General features: G+C 40.5%; 2 protein-coding genes across 2 annotated transcripts; both read right to left on the bottom strand.

Annotated features, from left to right (window-relative positions):
• Positions 1-1,172: 1,172 nt before the first annotated feature.
• LOC138606994 (E3 ubiquitin-protein ligase RNF126-like) lies at positions 1,173-8,273 on the bottom strand. The gene is made up of 9 exons (XM_069679508.1): positions 8,198-8,273; positions 6,325-6,383; positions 5,634-5,694; positions 4,957-5,192; positions 4,757-4,825; positions 4,582-4,651; positions 4,343-4,436; positions 2,448-2,563; positions 1,173-2,338 (listed from the first exon to the last, which is right to left on the bottom strand). Exons 1-9 carry the CDS (start codon positions 8,270-8,272, stop codon positions 2,162-2,164), a joined length of 957 nt encoding a protein of 318 aa, XP_069535609.1. The 5' UTR covers position 8,273; the 3' UTR covers positions 1,173-2,161.
• A 7,788-nt stretch (positions 8,274-16,061) lies between these two features.
• fstl3 (follistatin-like 3 (secreted glycoprotein)) lies at positions 16,062-20,293 on the bottom strand. Its single transcript, XM_069679707.1, has 5 exons — positions 20,129-20,293; positions 19,533-19,718; positions 17,616-17,831; positions 17,309-17,536; positions 16,062-17,226 (listed from the first exon to the last, which is right to left on the bottom strand). The coding sequence occupies exons 1-5, from the start codon at positions 20,196-20,198 to the stop codon at positions 17,174-17,176; spliced, it is 753 nt and encodes a 250-aa protein (XP_069535808.1). The 5' UTR covers positions 20,199-20,293; the 3' UTR covers positions 16,062-17,173.
• Between the last annotated feature and the right edge of the window lie 1,495 nt (positions 20,294-21,788).

The raw sequence follows: 21,788 nt of genomic DNA, 5'->3' as shown, positions 1-21,788 counted from the left end.
CTTTAATACTGTTTAAATTCAGTGGAATTAAATTCAGATTACAACCCAGATGTTCCCTGTAAACTCGAACAAGCTTGAGTAACTGTATGAGAAAATATGTTAAAAAATCCCTTAATCCAGATATGCCATTCTGATGTTTCTAGTAAGAGCAAGAGTGCTGCAAACCTAATGAAAATCTGTTTGAATGTTTCCACTTTGGTCCAAGATATTTTGCATGGATTTACAAAATATAAATACATTATTAATACAATACAATTTAAGCTTGCAGTTCTGAAAAGAGAGAATATTCTCATTTTTAAAGGGCTAAAATGGTAGTTCTAAGCACTGAATCTGTAGGCGCTTTGTAACAGCTTGCTATGTTTCAAGGTACGTAGAGCTCAAATATTTGCAGTGTTAACCACAAAGGTAACAATAAACTGCAAACATTAATCATGAATTTCACATTGTAAAGTCAAGCTTACAGCCATAAGTGTATACATTTGTCTTCGAGCGCGACTGAAGTTTTTGTCCATAACAATCACTTCAGAATAAAGGTGTTTGATCCAAAACCCCAGAGGAGAATTGAGGTACAATACAGAGGAAATACACCCATGCTGCCCAACAATTAAAGGAAGCGGAATTTATTGGCTTTTGGGTAACACTTCACAGGCAAGCACCCCTTTGAAAGATTTAATATAGACTCTGTTTACTATCTGCACATCAGGCCTTACTCTGAAAGTACAAAACAGCATTATGCATTGAAATCTTTCGGCAGTGCTCGCTAATGATGTTATTGTTTCCTGGTTGATGCTGGGTTGTGCAAGATTCATTAAAAGGGACGAATAACCAGCCTAAGTCTGGGAAAAACACACCAGCACAGCTCCTAACAAATGTTAACCGTCTTTCCAGTTTCTTAATTTGGTATTAGAACAAAAAAAGCAGAATATTTTCGTTAAAAGATAATCTATTAACTGAAGAAATTAACACATTTTGGAAAAAGTTGTCAGCTTGTTTTACTGCACTCCCGTCTAGGGTCTGAGCTCAGCGTCATACTAAGTGCAGCAAGAGAAGCAGACCTTCCCTAAATGGTTGTTGACCTTAATTAAAATGAATTTGATCAAGGTTACAGTTGTCATTCTGTTTGACTGTGGAAGAGTAACATGTATATATATAAAAATAAACACAGAGAAGTCTTTACATGGATTTTGAGTGGTAGCACCCAAACATCTTTATTTTCATATCAGTTCATATTTTTGGACACGATGATACTTCAAATCAATATTTTTTTCAACTGGCAACTTTAGAAAATACTTAATATACCTTTAAGTTAAAATGCACAAATGCACTGAAATGTTTCTAAGTTTTGTTTTATGTGAAAAGCTGATCCACATATTGGGCTTGCAGATAAAATAAAAAAAAACCTTATATGTCTAATTAAGTTCTGCTTATCCACATCATTCACCAAACAGCACCAAATTACTGCAATTTGACGCATAATTTCAAGTGCTATAAATTGTACCTGTGTGTTGTCAGGTAATCTTTCAGCTGTAAGTGGAACTTGACAATAAAATAATTCTATAAACTTGTAATTTTGCGTTGAGAACAAAAGGAATAGAATGTAATGTCCTTCCAAACCATGAAGTAACTTAAGTGCACACTTTAAAAGTGCACTACAGTGCACTTTGGGTCATTTTATCTGTGAGATATGAAGGCTACTTATAAAAAAGGAATAACTGTACATTTCTTTTTGCTTCATTGGCAAAAAGTGGAGCATCCTAAATCATACGAGTCTGGAGATTTTTTTTAAAAAGAACAGCAACTGTCTTGTTGTCACGAGTCTTCTACCTTTGGATTCCTTTGTGTTCTCTTCCTGTATGAGGTGGTTCAGGCTGATCGAGCCTCTTGAAGTCCCCGGGCCTCTCCACACCCTCCCTGATAGAAGCTGCACCCCAGGTCTCCGCCCTTCCTTTGTTCAGATTCCTGATGAAGGTGGGAGCAACAGGACGGGCAGAAATACATTGTCCTCACGTATCACTTACCCCTGAATCGGGCTTGAGTGCTCCTGGCGAAATACACTCAGGTCTCCAATCCGACATCAGGGAGAGACTGGAGGTCACCGCTCTGAAGTACAGCAGCCCAGGAGCTATAAACAGCTCGCAGGGTGATAAGGACAAATGGTTCTCTATGAGTTATCAGTGGAGTTCTCATTGCTGGTCGAACTTGAGGACTGAGGGGTGGATGAAGAGGAGGAGGAGGAGGAGGAAGAGGAGGAGGTAAAGTTCATCCCTGATAGTTCTGGAGGATTTGTTGCTGTGTTCTGTCCACTCAAGCTTTTCCTGCACACTGGACACGTGTCATGCTGGAGAAAAAAAATGATGAAAATATGAAGCTTTTAAAGTGTCATGGCTGATGATACCTCATCATGCTACAGATTCAGACAATAAATGATCAATCTATAAATTACCTACCTGTTCCAGCCAGGGGACTATGCAGTCATTGTGGAACATATGATTGCATGGGAGCTGCCTCACATTTTCTCCAACGCTGTAATCTTCCTTACACACCGGGCATTCCAGTCCTGAAGCTGAAAATTGGAGGGTTGTTAAAATAGTTAAATATGATCTGTCGAGTGGTTTTGGATGAAAGGTTTACTGAGACATGAGATTACTAATTATAAATGTGTTATTCTCAGAGATAGGGTTGGATGCTATGCTACTGATCTCACGTCTCTTTAGCTACTGCAAAGTTATAGTTGCACCAGCTCTCTAAAACCCCAAGTGGTGTGATGGGTGTGTTAAGTAACTAGGATAATAATAAAAGTGGTGGATAGGGATGGGTCATTCAGTTTTTAACATTGCTTTACATGCATCAATTTGACTTAACTTTTTTTATTTTTTCCATAATATTTAAAATTTTTACTCATCACTTACAAGGCGTTACATGGCTTGGTACCAGAATATACACTCACCAGCCACTTCATTAGGTCCACCTGTACAATCTAAAGCAGTTCAATACAACAGCACTGCCATGGATTCTGCTTTATGAAGTTTAGTTTGTGTTGACTTTTGTTTTCTTGAGAGTCAGAAGTGTGTAAATTTAATTATATTTATTACTGAGGCCATAGTTAAAGGTGGTGTTGTACTGAACTAAATTACATTGAGATGTGTCTAAATTTTTTTGTCCTCCCTATTTACATACATGAGGGGGCCAGAGTATTAGAATCTGAATATAATGCAGCTCAGTACAGCCCCACCACCAGCTATGACCTTGACGCTGAAATATCATTGAGTTAACACCTCTATGACAGCTTAGAAAAAAGCTGTCATAGAGATTTCAGGTGTACCTAATGAAGTGGCCGGTGAGTGTATAAGTGAGCTTTTAATGCATTACTGCCCAAGAAGGCCTCTTAGATCAGCCGCATTAGGCCTGCTAACCATATCAGAGAGGAGGTTGCGGTCAAAGGGTGGTCGAGCTTTTGTATTCAAGTCACTTTGTATTTGCTCTGCGGACACTGTTCCTGCTTTTAAATCCTGTCTTAAGACACATTTTTACAAACATGCCTTTTTAGCTGATAGCTGATTTTATTAGAGCTCTGGTGCACATACTTCAGTGTTATTGTATTTTACTACCTTTTGCTTGTTATATTTAACATCTTTTAAACAGTTAATTTTATACAGTTAGTTAAGCTGTATGCTTATATTTAGTGTTTTTTGTGTTTTTATCTACATTTGTCTCCGTCTCTTTTAACTTGTTTCTGGAAAGCACTTTGTCTTGAAAAGTGCTATACATAAAGTTTTTATTATTATTATTATTGTAAGCAATGCACTACATGCATTTTATTTTCATCTTCATATTTATTTTTTTTACTGTTATTATCATCAACTGGGTTTTACTTTCCACCGTCTTATCACCATGGCACACATTCATTATTTTCATTTTCATGTGAAGCACTCACATTTTTGTATGAAAGATGTCATACAAATAAAGTTTATCATAATTTTATCATTACTATTTCTTATGAAAAACATGTCTGAACTTGCATGTCTGAAGGTGCTGTTTATTTATTGTCAGATGACCAATTAAAATAAATATCCTGTCGTTGATTATCAGGTAGTGCACTGCTTGAGTTCTCTGTGTCACCACCATTGTTATACAGAATTATGCCTTTGAGGTCACTTGGTTTATGAGCTTAAGTTCACCAGAAGATCTTTCAGCTGAAATATTCTCATGATGTTCAGAACTGAAGTTGCATGCAACAGAATGTACCCATCTGTTGGAAAGAAAATACTGTGTGCACTGTACTATGTGCCTGTACTAAAATATAGAAGATATCAGAAGGAAGGAAAGAAAGAGAGATACTTACCAACATGCTCTTCTGTAACGTGCACTGTAGGAAGACTTTTTATTTTGTCCCTATCAGCAGGCGGAGGGCCCGTGTTCTCAAACTGGTTTAATAACTGAAGACGAAAAAAAGGGGTTTTATGTTTTTGAATTAAATACCTTTGTACTGCATGTACTGCTTATTTTCTTACACAGCAACAACAAAAAATACAACACATACTCTCTGAATAAGCAGAGTTTTCAGAGATTTCTTAAAAATACCTGAGTGATAATTGCATCTAGTCCATTGGCACCCCAAGCATAATCCATAGGATTAGAGTGAAGAACGCCCCTTAAAAAGATAATTAAACATTAGAAGACATTAGAAGGAAAACACCAAACACATTGTGTAAGGATTTCATTTCTGGTTAAATACATGTCTGTAACCAGGACTTACCAGGGTCCAACACCAATATTTGGCATTGCAGTAGGTGCAATTATTCCATTCACTAGCTGCTGAATGATTCTACAAAAGAGAACATAAAGCTATTACACATATTTAATGATGAAGAAATTCAACTGGCTGTCAAAGTGTGCCACTATAAAGGAAGCCTGGAATAAGCTTAAGTCCCACAGGTCACAAACTGCACTCCTTACCCTTCTAAAGTAGGAACTCCCTCATGCCTCCCTGCTTGTCGTCTTGAACCGTGACGACTTCTCGGTTGCCTGGCACCATATCGCTGCCGTGATGCCGTTTCCCTTTCTCGCCTGTTCTCTGCTTCCCGGTTGTCCTCTGTTCCCAGTCCAGCTCCAAAGTCAAAGCGGTCATCAAAGACACCCAGGGCGAACTGACCGTAGCCCGAAGGGAATGTAAACATGTGCTGGTCCGCATTCTGGGAGAAGAGAAAAAGATGAGAGCAGCAGAAAAAACAGAGAGCTGAAATTTGATGGTGGAAAGCAGTGAAGCGTTCTCTACAAACCGGTTACTATTAATGCTGTTGACAGTCAGGCCTAATTTCACACAATGGCAATGATGGCTGGCATAGTGACCTCCCCGTTTACTAAGTAACAGTGTCATCACAGCCACAGTGTTATTTAGATTGTTAGACTGTTAGATTGTTACTCATCTTTGCAAAGTGAAAATGGACCAATCATTTCATGCGTTATTGCTATAGAGAGCAAAAGCAGAAGTGGAAACATCAAGATGACTTCCATCACATCCACTGCTGGACAAGCCCGGATGTCAACACTTTAGAAAATCTGATGATACTTTGCAACAGTGTAGTGAGACAGAGAGATGACAGAGATGTATAAGAAAAGAAAACGTTAGAAACCTCAAACGGTTGCTGGTTCTGGGGCCCGCTGGAGATGGTCGACATGGAGCCATTGTCGGCACTAAACAGGAGACAGGTAAAAAAGTTATGTTTCAAATTAGTGATGTTAAAATGTGTCATAGTCGTTTCTAACACATGTGATGTCATACTTTTCTGTCATGTTCTTTGTCTTTGTACACGCTTATATACAAAGACTACCTAGGGAATTTAATCATTTAAATATAATAAATGGTGCGAGTCTCTAAGGTAAGAATCGAGACTGCACTGTGTTGCAACACATTTTGTATCCATATACTGACGCCAAGTATTGACCTTTGTTTCAATAATTACTCAGTTTTTATTGTAATATAAAGTTTTGCTAGTAGAATTTTTAAAACCAGACTATTGCTTCTTCTTTCCACTAGATGATACTGAATATTGCTCTAATGAGACCAGGCGAGGTCAGAATCATGAGTCATTACATCGCTATTTACTTTCAGATGCTAAACGGGGTGCTTAACTTTCGTGTACAAGTTGCCTTTTTTAAATATACCCCACACACACAGATGTACATGAAGTTGATTGGAGTGTGCAGACTGTAATATAATGTTCAGTTTGTCAGGTGCAGGTTTTTAATTATATTCTGGAGAAACAGTCATAACCGATGCTACCTTTTTCAGAAGCACTGCATTTGATACTTTATTATACACACCTTCTCTCCTCCAGCAGTTCCTCGATAAACCCTGACTCACATCTTGGACATGTGTACTCCTGTAATCAAACAAAAGTGGTTAAAAAAACAGCACATTTTGTTCAACAGCAAGCAACTATCTGTTTTACCTGCAGCAATTGGCATTCTGTAACTTGCATAAACACTACAGCAACAGCCCATAATTGTGTCAGTGTGTGTCAAGTGTAAACTGCAAGTAAGATATCTCAAATACAACTGTACTTGCATGGCCAGGCAGTGAAATAACTAATCCAAATAGTAACCTCTAAAGGCTAAAAAAAACGTCATGGCATTTACTGTGATAATAAAACTTAATTTTTATCACCAATTTAACTAAGACAGCTCAATAAAATGTTGCAGATAGGACGGAGGTCAGAAGCCTTTCCGACCCATCCCATTAACCTCTCTTAGGACACTGTTAAAAGAGTCCTGTCAAGCTGTGCCACGATCTGGTATGTGAACTGTATTTGTCTTTAAGCCCCTTTAGCAAACACTGAGGACAGCTAAGAGGATCAACTGGGTCTTTTTCCCTCCATCTTCAGAGATCTATATTTGTAGACATATTTAGGAAAAGGAGCTGCATGGTGGTGCAGTGGTTAGTGCTGTTGCCTCACAGGAAGAAGGTCCCTAGTTCAAACCCCGGTTCGGACAAAGTAGGGCATTATGTGTGGCGTTTGCATGTTCTACCCATGCATGCGTGTAGCTAGGTACTCCGGCCTTCTCCCACACTCCAAAAAAATGCTTGTTAGGTTAATTGGTGACTCTAAATTGCCCATAGGTGTGGGTGTGAGCGTGAAAGGTTGTCAGCCCTGTGACCAGTCCAGGGTGTACCCTGCCTCTCGCCCGATAGGCTCCTACCCACAACCCTGAACAGGATAAGCGGTATAGATAACGGATGGTAGATTTAGGAAAAGCCTGCAAGTAATGGATACCACCGTATATATCCTGATGGCTCACCATTACACCAGCTCTTCTTCCAGGTTGTCAGAAACCTTACAGCAAACAGCCAAAACACACACATACACTCACAAAATATATACACTTTGTGTATATTAATGTTTTTCTCAGTCCCTACACCCTGAATTTGAGAGGCACAATATGTATTCAAGCTGTATTTTAGATGGTTTTAAAGACTAAATAAAGTCACATTTACACTACAACAGACGCTATGCTAAAGACTAAAATAATAGTTGTACAACTGTTTAATGCGACCACAAGCCATTACCAGCAACGTACAGAAACCTATAGCTGATCTTTCACATTGTGAAGGGAACATTAACAGTCCTATGACAGATCATTCCAGCCTGTGATAGGCATGTCACTGTTTTCACCTCTGAATGGCAAAACAAGAAAAGGACGTGTAGGCATTGTGCCTGCTGGATCATTCACAGGAGTGCTTAACAATCTTGTACACAAAAACCTTAAGGTAGACTCACGTAATTAGTGTCTCGTTGATAAAAGAAACATATGAAGACGATATTTAGATGCGATCACGGTGCTGCAGTAAACTAGTCTATACAGCTAACAGGCTAATGTGCCTCTCAACCAACAGTAACCAACAAATTATCTCTTAAAACGTGGCTAAAGATTGTGCAGTAAATGTAGCACCATTTTGTGTGTAATGACTAAGCAGTTTGTGCTTGTATGCTTACGGATCCACCACTTAGATAACAAGATAACTAACACTGGTTAGCGTTAGCGAGATAAACGGGACCTCGCAGCAGCAGCTAATACTGTTAGCATGCTAACTGTTGGCTCGGTTGATAAAACCATTTCTACTAAAATAACACCAACACTACAATGTTTTTCATATGTACAACCGTCCATATCTTTACTTTCTGTCTTTGGTACTTACAGGCAGCCGAGGGCTAATCTCTGCCGAGCATCTGTGACAGAAGAACCGGCTGGGCCATGGAGGAGCTTCAGCCATCTTTAGCCACTAAACAGGTAGAGAGGGGGAGAGACTACGGTGCCCCGGAGAGGTCAAAGTTTACCTCCTAGAAAATACGACGACCATGTGATTGAAATGACTGCACTGAATCTCGAATTATATATAAATGTAGTGCTCGAATAATGATAATGTCGACTTTCAAGTATAATGTTTGCCCTGTTCACCATCTTAGTTTGGCTTGTTACTTTTAGAGAAAGTGATAAAGTGGAACATTGCTGAATAGATGACATATAGGTTATTATAGAATTCAAGATACATTTGAAACTGTTAAATGTATTGTATTGAATTAATGGTTTCACAACAGGTGTAAACACAAAGAATCATACAACAGAAAAGCACAAATCCTATTTTAAAGATCTGAATTTTTAATTTATCTACATTTGACAACCACCACAGTTATGTGATGTTATATAAAATCTTGCCACATGGTGGTGCTTTTGTGCCTAAATTGTTCAAGAGTTTTATATTGTAGCCAGAGACTGAGGACACAATGGGCTTTCGGTAAGTAAATGAGATCGTCGGTCAGGTTATATAGGGAAAATGGGGTTATGGTGTATTTAAATTATTCTCACATTCCAATGCATGAACCTAGGAGAAGTTTAGACTAGTTCATGTGGTGTCACCTAACAAATCTGTATCATGTAACGCCACACTTTGTCTCCACTGGACTCATGCCTTATCCCCGCAGGTTTAGGGCCCCCTGATCTCCCTGTTCACATGAAAACCAGAGATGTGTTTTTACAATCTGGCATTGGTGTGTATTTATTTTGACATGTTACTTTTCCATTGGATTCCTGTCAACCACCTCTTGGGCCCAACAATCGTTAAGCATTTAAAAGTTGTGAAGCATCTGTTTTTGAGCAACGCTTCTTGTCAAAGGTGGATTTGTATTTTGTCCTTGATCATTTGACATAAGTTGTTGGAACCATTTTATCAAGTGTCAAATCTGAGACATAAAACAGTAAATAAGAAGCCTCACACATGGGAAAGATATTGTCTAGTTTGATTTGAACACAGCCAAGTTCTTGCTGGCGGCTATCAGGCGGCCCTGAGATAGCCGTGAAAGTCTCAGAGACCCCTCAGTTATATAAGAATTGGAGGGGGAAATGATTGATTTTATTTTGTTTTCAGGTCTGTTTTAGTTGTAAATTTAAATTTCATCAATGTTTTTTGACAAGTATTCTTAATGTGATTACCATACTGCAGATTGACAGCTATAAACATGTCACACAAGTCTAGAGTATCTCTTTTGCTTGGCACAAAATGTTGAATAGGAGTTCCCATGCGACTTCCCATCAGCCAATCACATCGCTCATGCTGTCTGGCCTGATTCTTATTTACAAATGTTCACTTGGATGCTGCTGAGGAAAGTAGCCTTCGATGCAACTTGTTTCTAAGTAGTTCTTAGTGAAATACTTTTTAATGCAATACATTTTTCTGTTAAACCAGGTATCCACAGTGTATCCACTGTTAAAAATTCAACTTACACTTCATTCAAGTGTTACACAGAAAAATACACTGATACATGTTCTATGGCCTAACAGTAAAACAACTGCAAAATTTCAGTGTAACAATGGCTTTATTTCAAAATTGTTGCACGCAAAATGTAGATATGATTAGTTATAACAAGACTGGATGTTTCCCAACAGCAAAGCTCACAGTGTAACCTATTTAGGGCCCAATGTCCTCTGTAGGCGGGCATTGTGTCTGATCCTGCCATGTGGGAGCAGGGGAGACACGGCTGTCCCATGGACTGAGATTAGAGAGGGTCTGATAGCACTGAGGTTTGCTATGTCTGCCTGGCTGAGGTAAGCTATTGTTGTCTCTCTGCGCCCAGTGTGTCACCGCCATCCCAGTCGAATGCTCAATGTAGCAATGCAATCTGGGAAGTGAGTGACTTTGGGTCAGAGACAGGTCATGTGAGAAGCAGAAAACAACTGCCAGACAGATGGACCTTGTAGTTTTAGGTCACTACTCTAATCTAGATCTGGAATATGGTCAACAAAAAACGTATTGTTTTGAAGTACACTGCAATCCTCTTCCTTTCTGTGATGCACATTAAAACACTGGATACATGATGTAAAAGACACAAAAAGGCTATAATAACTAATTGTATTTCTTCCTGCTACTATAATTAAGCAGCTTTTAGAGTGCACACCTGCACATACAATGACTTACACAACTTATTAATAACATAGATTGAATTTTTATTTCTCGCTCTTTGATTCAATTCAATTTATTTTGCACTCTAAGAGGCAAGTGTTGCCGCCAAGGCAGCAGACAGATATGCTGCAATGGACACTGCCGCTTTTGTCACTCCATAGAGTTTTCCCAGACACTCCAGCCGGGATTGCCCCACAGTCCACACAGTCCCTCTGGCCCCCCGAATCACACTTTCACACAGACACACGTAAACACACACACATAGACCTACTACACACACACACACACACACACACACACACACACACTCAGCAATAACAGCCGCCTGCTGGAACTTCCTGGGCCTCTTAGTCATGCGTCACTTGTTTTCAGTCCCACCCACCGAAGACTCTCCCTCCCTCCAGACACACTGTGTCTGTGGCCATATGTCACAAGGGCTGTGCATCAGACACACACACATACGTGCATACACATACTGTAAGATCCCTGGACAAATGGCAAGAAGGCTGTAAAGGTCAATATTGGTGACGGACAAAGCTGTCTTTAAAATAATAAACCTAACATGCCCTCACATGAATCCCAGCAGGTATCCCTTCTTTTCTGGACAGTGTTTTTCTGCTCCGCTTTTGTTCCAGTAAGTCCCTCAGTACTACATTGGTACATAACTGTTTCAGATTACATCAGCCAGCAGCTAAAATAATATAGATGTAGAGGAACATATGTGAAAAATTAGTTACTTAAGCCTCTGTTGTGGTGGAGTGTTTGTGGTCACTGCTTTCATTGCTTCATGAGATGTGTATCATGTACAGTGCAACTAGTTTAAAATAGTATTGTTTAACTGTTTAAATACTTTAAACACTATCAATTAGTAGTTTTGTTATTTGTCTTGTTATTGTGTTAACTCTTGTTTAACATCAATAGGAGTGTGGTTTTAGGGCTGAAAGTATCGGTATAACAATGCAACTAGGCCACTAGATGAATTTACCTAGAAACAACTTGTAGTTTGATTGTGAAATTTGTTTCACAATCAAACCATTAACAGGCCAAAATGTTTCCATTACTTTGGTTTATCACCAAATAACTTGGAAATGACATTTCCATTGGTCTCAGCTGTATTTTATGATTAGTCTTATGTTAGCATGCTAACAAAACAATTAAACTAAGATGCTGAACAACACAAGCATTATACATGCTATACACTAGCATAAACATTGTCATTGTCAGCAAGGTTAGCATGTTAAAATTACAATGTAGCCATCAGCTGTAGATTGTTATTTACCAAATGTTAGCATGCTAACAAGACAAACTAAGATAGTGAACAGGACAAACATTATACTTGCTAAACACTAGCATTACATTGTTATTACAAATTAGCATGTTAAGCTTATGTAGCAGTCAGCTGTATGTTACATTTATTTAGCAAATGTTAGTATGCTAACAAGACAAACTAAGATGGTTAACAGGGCAAACACTATACTTGCTAAACACTAGCATCAGCATTGTCATTGTGAGCAAGTTAGCATGTTAAAATTATGACTTAGAGCAAAGTACTTGGGTGACTAGCTTTGGAGAGCTGCTAGCATGGCTGACTTGTCTTGTTAAGGAATAGCCATTCTCTGTAAATGTAATGTTAAATGTTAGTGGATGGCTAAAGTGATGTGTGATAATGTAATAACACTCTAAACAGACACAAAACTGAATGATGCAATGTAGTGAACTGTCAGAGAAAACACTAGAATGTTAAGCACAAGACAGAAAAGATAACATGTGATCTGTTCTACCCAGCCCATCCTAAATAGCTACACTGACCACAAGCCTTCACAGGAGACAAGAATTTTTATTCAACAAGAAATTCCCCCGCAGGTGGGTAGTGTGAAATGAGGACCAAAAAAAAGGACAAGTACAAAGTGTATGAGAGGAGGACTGTTTAGAATATTCCCAACTAGAGTATTGTTTTTGGCATGAACTCTGTGTGTTCATGTGTGTTTGTGTATGTGAGAGTGTGGGCGAGCATATGTTCTCAGTCCTTCTGTGTGAGTGCGGGTTTCCAGAGTGTCTGACAAGCATTATGCATTTTCAACATTTTGCATGCATAAACATTATGTGTGAGTGTGCGTATGTTTATGTATATGCTCAAACATTTGCATGTCTTGTAGCCTCAACAATCCATCAGCATGTTGCCCCTCTAATCCTCAAATGACCATCAGTCTGTTTACTTGATGTGCAGGTCCGTAGTCTGGGGGAATAGCTACCACATGGGCCTCCTGAGTTCATTCACGGTACACCGTCCTACTTCAAGAATCTCCAAACAGATGATTTAATAAGGTGTCCTGCTGGCTATTGTTGCCGCTAAGCTAAAAGACGCTGGTGATAATGAGAGGGCAAAATTGAATGAAATCCAAACCGAGGCATTTTCCCCATTCTCTTTTTGCTGAATTAGCATGGCATACTGTTATGCTACGCAGCAAATTAACTGTTCAACCAACTTTCCATTATAAACATGTAGGTATTGAGGCCAAGGCTTATAAAAGAAAGGTATGTCTGTATTATTTCTAAGCACCTGAAAGGCTGATGTGAAATTATGGTCATGGCCTGGTAAGTTTCCAAGCCTCAAATTGCAAAATTGGACGCAAACAAGCTAGGACCTAAGTGAGGCCAAATTATCACACTTCATCGACTTTTTTGCGAACTCAAACCAAAGTTAATTCAATAACCTTGTCAGTGCCAAGGCTGGGAAGACTATGATTTTAAATTGCCTCAGGCACACATGTTTCCACACACTTACAAACTCCAGAGACGTCCCAGAGAGCACCTAAATGTTTATTAAATACCATAACCGAGTGATTTTAGCTCAGTTAACAATTCCTGTTTTGTTTCACACACAACTCACAGGAACTATATGTAGGTGTATTCCCAGCACATTGTTCCCCTGTTAGACTGTACATGCAGGACAGACCACACACAGAGCCAGAGGAGACGCCGTCCCAGAGGTCCTGACAAGGAAGTGAAACAATTCTCCAAGAATAATTGGGGACAATTAGCACTTGCACAACTTCCTCATTCTGCTGATGTGTTGTTGATGTTCTGATCATCACCAAAAACGGACAAACACAGCAGTAGAGACTTGGTCTGGGTTTTCTGTTGTTGCTCAAAGAGAGAAATCTTACTTCGTTGCAAAGTTTCTCTGCGCAAATAAATCACTCGTTTTGTTGACAAGTACAGCTGGTGGACTCATGAAGCATGAAGTGATGATTTGTGTTGTAAACGAGGGGGCAAGATTTCACTTTTGAATATTTCCTTAATGATTTTTCTTTTTTTCTTCTCTCCATTGTGTCTTAAAACTGTATATTATACCCCTATAAAATATACATGACCTCAAATCAGAGATCGTAAAAGGTATTTCGGAGAAATTCATAAAACGACATCTAAAGCAGTATAAACTATAAGACTGTAGTGTGGCCTGTTGTGTCAGTAAATTGTCAGTTGTCAAAAGTGAAATATCAGGCACATGTAACAAAGCAGGTCTGGGAAATCATGTCTGAGGCACACATTGTGATGGAGTGATAGATCTGATATCTATTAGTTTCAGCTGTGGGACTGAGCTGTTTACAATCCAGTGGCGAGATCCAGAGAGTGGGTGGTCTTCAGCGCCGGCTCTCATCACAACATCATTTCAGATCTAAATGTTGGCTGTTAACTTACTGGAAGTAGTACAGCAACTTGGCGGAAATGATACCATGTGGACGTCGTTGAGAAAGAGGCTTGACATATCAGAGCAGGATGATTACGCATCCATGAAATGTCATGTGTGGGCGTCGCGTTACAGCTCCATGTGTTTGTCGGGGTATAAACAACTCATCCAGGGGTTGTGATGTAATGAGTGTGACTGATCCCCTGCTCATAACAGGTGAGCTCAAGCAGGATGGATGCACCTATAATCACACCCACGCACTCACGCATACAGACAAACACACACACACACACACACGCAAAGCTGTGTTTCTATGGAAGCGAGGCTGACCCACCACAGACCAAAACACGCAGAAAAAAGAGACTAAATGGAGCAAAGTGGGCAGAGAATTCCTGAGGTTTCATGTCGAGTGTAATTAGAATAACTCTGAAATGGCTCATAGGTTTACTCTGTGGTTATGTCGGTACCACCACTGGTGTGACACGCGCATCATATCCGACATTATTCACAGGGCTGCGCGGTGATGATTTACAGGTTGTTCCTGGTGAAGGGATTACACAGTCATAATGACAACAGCAAATGGGATTCATTTGTCTTGTATCAATCAGAAATGGTTTTTCCAGGTACATGTATCACAAGTGCTGCCTCGACTTATTTTTCATGTGTGTAGTCCAGAGCCTTTTGGAAATATGCACCGCAAACGCTGGATTTTAGTGAGTGTTCACTGCACATTCCTGTGGGGCTACCACTCTTTAAACTATGGCGAGAAACACTGGTTTGGTGAGTTTATTGTGTGGGTCATGGAAGAATTTATAAATGACTCATAAACGTATGAGTATAATTGGCTTTGATATTATATTTTCTACTCATTTCTTATCTAATAAAGTGTATAATGGGCTGTTAAAGTTTAGCTGGAATATAATATGTTCTTATCTTAAACAGGCACATGGGGCGTCATTAGAAGTCTTCCTCTGTTGGGACAAGTCCAGGTGCCACACTGAGGTCATGTCTGCATGCCTGATGACAAGATCTGACCGATACGTTTGTGGTGCCTTGGATGAATCAGTCATGTGAGATTTCACACAAAAACACTCAGATACCATTTAAAGACACATCCCTGAAAAGGATAATATTGTGTGTTTTAATGCGTGGGCACAACAGCCCCTCAGTGGCATTGTTATTTGCCCGATTCAAACTAACAAAACATCTAATTCCATTCCCAGTGTAATAAAAGGGTACTTGGACAGGAATATAAACATCTCCCTAAAGTCGAACCAGATGCTGCTGCATGGCGGAGCGCAGGACTCAGAGGAGTGAGAGAGAAAAGACAGAAAAACAAGGGAGGTACTTTACACAGGAGAGTGAGTCAGTACCCAGGCCTGAGCACTTTGAAACATTCACTCCCTCGTTCCTTCGCCCTCCATCCCCCTGACCCCTCCCACCTAATCTAGAGCAGGGGGATATCCCTGAGGAGACAGAGGATAAAAAGCCACCCAGCCTGGATTTGATTGTCCGTCGCCTCACACATGATGTCTTGAGAGGCCTGTCGGAGAGGCAACTCAAGACGCCGCACGCACAGGAGAGGAGGTCTAACCGTCGCACGCACAAACTGCGCGCTTGACCCACCCAAGTCAACCCCAGCACGACAGGGAAACTGTCCAGCTCCCTTTAGGGTGCAAGAATGATCTCATTTGGCTGAACGTGGCGATGAGTAAGGCTGACATGGTTGGAAAAAAAGTAAATATTATAGAATGCCTGTCAGACACAGTTTCAGCTGTAGAGTAGAGTGTGTATTGTTATCTATTATAACACAAAGCAGACAATAGAAAATAAAATAAATAAGAAAAGCAAGAATGCAGAGTGTGTGCGGTGGCCACGTTCTTGTTTGAGAAGTCGTAAGAAAGAGGACACGGCTGTGACAAATGTTAAACTTTATGTCGTTTTGAAATGGCAGTACAAAAATACAAAAATATGTTGATGCATTTATCATTCAAATTTCACAGTAGGTACACAGGTAGGTACACATGAGGCTGTTATTTACAGGAGGAGGATTATTTATCTGCTTTGAGTTGAAAGATTTGATCATCTGATGTTCATCTGGCAAATTCTCAGACTAATTTCATTTTTCTTTCAGACATCGCAAATGACATTAGTCCGTCTAGAAATAAATTCAATCAAATCAAAGCAGCAAACAGCAACAGAATGAACTACAGAATGCATTCAGAAAAGCAGAGGAGGTATTGTAGGGCTTTGGGTCGTACCAACACTCTTCTAAGGATCCTAAAAACACAACCAAACTCTTATTTATGGCGGCCAGCGGGTGGCCGAGAGTTTGGATCAGCATCCAGAGTAAACATGTTTAGACTATACAGGTTTGTTTAGGCTGAACCCCTTACTCACCTCCACACAAAAGTTAGCGTACCTACAGTACAACTGTCCTGCTATTGTTTGCGGCGAGCTGAAACCGCACTGGCAGACTGTGAAGTGGTTCCGACTTTCCATAACAATTAAGCATCGCTTTCCAACAGCTTACGAGGGAAAACTGCACGTTTGTGGGGAATGCTGACTGTACAAAGTGTAAAAAAGGTTGTAATACGCCAATGCCAGTGGCCACTTTAGTACATACACAATAAACAATACACAATAAATACATTTTGTTCCATCAGCTTTCCCAAGGATATATGAATTTGTTACTAGGATAAAAACATAAATAGAGTTTGATACCTTCTCCAATAAATAGTAGTGGTATTCTATTTACAATATGCACACATCTCCCAAAGAGCTCACGACAGACAAGTGTTTATCTGCCTGTACTTTCCAAACTTACACAAGATCAATGCAAATTGCTTGCAGGTTTTTGAAGCTCTTTTATCAGTCTTCCAACAGAGGACATTTATATTAAATGTATTGTCTGTGTACAAAGGGAAGGGGGAGATATCGTCAAAAAAAGAGGTCATCATGGGAAGCTAGTGGTGTGGCACTTGGAAATGTTTGTCGACCAACTTGTCTGTTGAGGAGATGTCCATCTAGACTGCGTTTTCCTCTCTGCCTTCCAACTCGTGGGCTTTCCGAGGGGGATCTGCACAAAAGTCAAAAGTCAAATCATTGTTTTATAGATGAATGCAGAAAAGTGCGGTAGTGAAAGAAAAGAACGGCCTTACTGCTGCAATGGCCGTAGTGGCGGACTCCTATGGAGCGGCCGAGGAAGCAGGTGGCCCGGCGGAGGTGGCAGGCGCTGGGGTAAGTGATGTTGTCATTGCCGCAGATCGGCTGCTCAGACGGCATGGGTATTGGGCAAGGAGTCGTGCGGCACATGACACAGTGGGCGCTGTTTGTCTGGTCAGTCACACAGGTGTGGGTACCTGGACACACCACATTGGAGCACGACTCTGGAAGGTGAGAGGCAAAAAAAGTTACATTGTGCTTTTTAAGCTAGGAGACAGCATAAACTAGATCAATGTTGCTCACTCTTGCAGTCTCCTTGGTACATGACCTCCAGGTCTGGGTGTCCCATGCAGCGGGCCATCAGAAGAGTACACTCATCCTTATATGACTTCCCATCGCTGCCGCACACAGCATGCTTCGGGGTAATGTGAGAGCAGTCTGGAGAGCACACACACTGAGGCCTTCCCGTCTTCATTTTGCAAACCTTCCCAAGACTGCATTTGACTCCCTCGCACGTCTCTGCAAAAGCACAGCCAGTGGTTTTATATGTGCGTGTACTGTTACTGTATTAACAAAGCAGCAGACATCAGGTGATCCACAGGCATCTCCGTACAAAACAAGCATGAGATCTGGGGTTTTCCCAGACCATAACACAATTTTCACCTTGCAAAATATTTACAATAATCACATCTCTTTATTGACCATTACACACAGGGGTGTCTCGCCGGGTGGAATGTGAGGCTGGCGTGTTTTCATAACAGATCTATGTGTACGGCTGCACACAGACTGGGCTAAGCTCCTGCAGAGGGACGGAGGGGCTCTGAGGTAGATGGAGTTCAAATAACTGTCAGGGAAGTTTACTGGCTGAGAAATGAGGAAGCCCCGGGCTCCTCCGACACCCTGCCGTGTCAAAGCACAGGATGAACTGTGATCCTACACAGCACAGAGGCAACATTAGACAATGCACACAGGTCTCCTCCGAGGACTGTTTTCAGTCTTTGGAGATGATCAGCTCAGAGTCCTGAGAATTCTGCAAACAATGACGAACTTATTTCTTATTTCCTGTCTCTACCACCACTTCAATATCCTGTTTTGTTCTGTCTCTCCTGGTCCAACTTTTGGTTGTTATCCATCTGTCTCCTGTTGTGGACACATTTCCTGAAGCAGCCGTTAAACTTTCATTGATGTGACATTTATGATACTAAAGTTTTCTTCCGAAATGATCAAGAAAGTGTTGCTTGCATTATGAGTCCCAGACATCCGGGCATGTGGCAGGCGTTTATTCCAGCCTGCAGGAATGTGTTTTCTTATTTTGATCATGGAGGCAAGCAGGGCTCCTTTTTAACTAGCTTCAGACAAAGTGCACATATAATGAGAGAGAGGAAGGGGAAGGAGGGTCTGGTTGTACCAACTTCATTATTTGGAAGTGATAGTTGTTTACATTTTAGCTAGAGTCATCTTTTACAAAGCTGTAGGCATCCTTTGACTGTGGTCCCTCTGCTCATATGAAGTTTATCTAAATACAAACCACATCTCTGATTCTCTCACCCATGTGTCATAAAAAAATTTGAGCCGTGTTTGGGCGTGTTTTTCTATAAATGCTCGTAGCTGGATTTTAACTGGACTTGGAGACGTTCGCAACTTTGGCCCGTGATGACATTGTGCAAGTGTGGCTAATAAAAACAGAATTTATCTGCAAGTGAACCTGAATGAACCTCGGGAACAAGCGTCTCGAGACAGCTGGGTGGAGTTAAGAGGAATGCCTCTGCTCGGTCCACGTCTGCATTCTGTTACGGAGCTTGCACCGGGAACGCATTGTGTCGATTCACAAATAACATGGTTTAAATTAACTTTCACTAACTCTTCGCAGACGCACACAAGAGGGATTTTGTGTTATGAAATGCCAATTTCTGTTTGGTCGATTTGGATGTATTGTTTTTAGTGCAGATGATATCTAAGCAGTGATTAGAACTCTTGAGTACTTACCTTTAAACTACCTCTGACATAACATTGGCGCTGACTTTTACTGGAGTCCAGTAAAATATGTCTTAAGCGTTTCTTCACAGTGGGTCTGTTGAGAACTTAAAAGTGCTTTTAAAGTTGCTTTCTGGTTTCTATGCAATGACTAACACTACACCCCACAGTGATAAACAAAAGCAACTGGTTCCTTCTACTGGGCAGATCCAGCAAATTACTTCTTCAGTGGTTTTGTTTGTTTACCTTTGCATGGTTTACAGGAGACGATTCCGAGGAAGCCCAGCAGGCTGACCTCATTCATGGGCAGGCTGGTGTTGGACCAGGCCGTGTCCAGGCGGCCCCCGGCACAGCACTCCTCTCTGGTCACCCCTCTCATCAGCACCATGTCGCACCTCTGGTCCTGACTCTGCTGCAGCCAGCACATCCCAGCTGGAGAGAGGAGCATAAATATATATTAAACTTTATACAGATATGTACACCTACATATAAAAACTTATATAAAGTATATTATTAATTTATTAGAAAAATAAGTGTATTAAATCTTAATGAATGATAGTACATTTGACTTCTTCTAGTCAATATCCACAGAATAAATTATACAACTGAAGTATTTCTTCTCTTATAAAGTGCTGATATAGCAAAACACAAGTACAACTTCAAAACATACTCTTTCAAAACAGAGTCATATATATTGGTAAAGCCTGAGGTAAAAAGTCTATAAATGAATATACATTCTAATAAAAAGTACCTCATAAATATGACAACAGTGAAGCTGTACTCATACATTAACTTGATGCCATTTACTTAAAATACTAATGATAAAAAAAGAGTCCACTCACCGCTGGCAGGATTCCTCCCAATCTGACAAAAAGAGAGAACAAAACACAAAAAGGAGACGAAGAAGCTCATTGTGTCGCAAGTTTGTCGAAGCAAAAAGAAGAAGTGATGTTGCTCCGGATCCCTCTGACTCTACTCTGGACGTAGCCCTCTCCCTTATGTGAATGAATGTGTTGTGGATAAGTGATGTCGTTCCCCCTCTGTATAAATATTTAGCCCAGATGGAATTATGCTGCTGGGATGGGCGATCCTCTCAGCCAGTAATAAGCCAGGGCAGGACACAGTTTGACTCTGACTCAATTTCCAGAGTCGGGAAATGATCCATGCCCTGCAGCGCCAGACGCTGGGCACTTATATGACCTCACAAAACATTTTCACACCAACAATATTAGACTCATTAAAGGGTCATTAAGTCCAGAAAAAGATTGAGAGAGGGTTCAAGATGGGTTTTTTTTTAAAATATTGAACAAAAAAAAAAAAAAGTAACTTTATAAAAAAAAGCAATAAATTAAATGAGATGTTGGGTTTTTTGGGGGAAAATACGTTATTGCATAATAACGACTAAATGTGACCTAAGAAGAGACAGCAGTCTTTAGTTTTCCCTACTTGTCTTGTACTGCCTCATCTCCCTCTTTGCTGTTAGCTCAGAGGTATTTATTCCTTATGTTATAACTCTTTGATGGTATTTTTTATACTTGATTTATGTGGTTTTAGATGAGGAAGTGGTCTATAGAAAATACATATTCAATTCTTATCTCATAATTTCATTTAAAAATAATCTTTTGAAGTGCCGTGAGCCATCACTGACCCCACATGTTGCCTCTTTGTAGTGTCAATGTAAAGAAAGTCAGGACCACCACAAGAAAAAGGTTACAGTAACTTCTAAGGTTATTCTGAAAGAGGCTTCAGGCTATATTATGCTGAAACAAAAAAATATCAAGAGCCTAAAATATGCATAATAACAGCCTTTGAATAAATGAGGTCATTTTCCACTCCAACGTGTCATACCTCATTTTGTTGATGGATTGAGTTTATCAATGAATGCTAATATTTCACTCTACAGCTGCGGTGAGAGCAGGGGGAGGTGTGGGAGAGAAAGCAATCTGCCCTTGAGCGATATATCAAGTTCAAAAAACCATGACTGTGTTGGAGCTTATCAAGAACATTCATATCTGCCCCCTCAACGCAGACAGCCACAGAACACAAGACCCAAAACACTGTACACATTACCTGTTGATGAGAGGAACAGCCATGTTTGTTTAACGCCATCCAATCCTGAAACAGCTCTCACCAGAGGTGATTAGAGGTTAATCTGCATTTTCATCATGTTTGATGAGAACATCTGCACGGCTCTTCTCTCTCCCTGCACTCATTCACCCTCTGACACTGAGAGGTATGCACTAATGCCAAAGTAATGAGCCGCCCCATCTGTCTGTCACCGTTTTTATTTTATGTTCCCTTTTGATCGTCGGGGGGGAAATGAAGGTAGCATATGCTGTAGTATCTGTGTCTTTGTGAATGATGTTCCCTTCTTCAGCAGAGATCCCCAGGAGACCGAAGGAATGCCGCCTGACCTAGGAGGGGAGGGAAGACGAAAAAGAGAGCAGTGAGCAGCGGCTGTGGGTGGCCTGCCTCTTCACTGGGACTCTGCAGATCCACTTA

This window comes from Semicossyphus pulcher, unplaced genomic scaffold (assembly GCF_022749685.1).
Source record: "Semicossyphus pulcher isolate SPU_LCO1_2020_fin unplaced genomic scaffold, fSemPul1.0.p SCAF_4, whole genome shotgun sequence".
In the NCBI taxonomy this organism is placed as follows: domain Eukaryota; kingdom Metazoa; phylum Chordata; class Actinopteri; order Labriformes; family Labridae; genus Semicossyphus; species Semicossyphus pulcher.
This window is presented reverse-complemented; position numbering and strand designations above follow the sequence as displayed.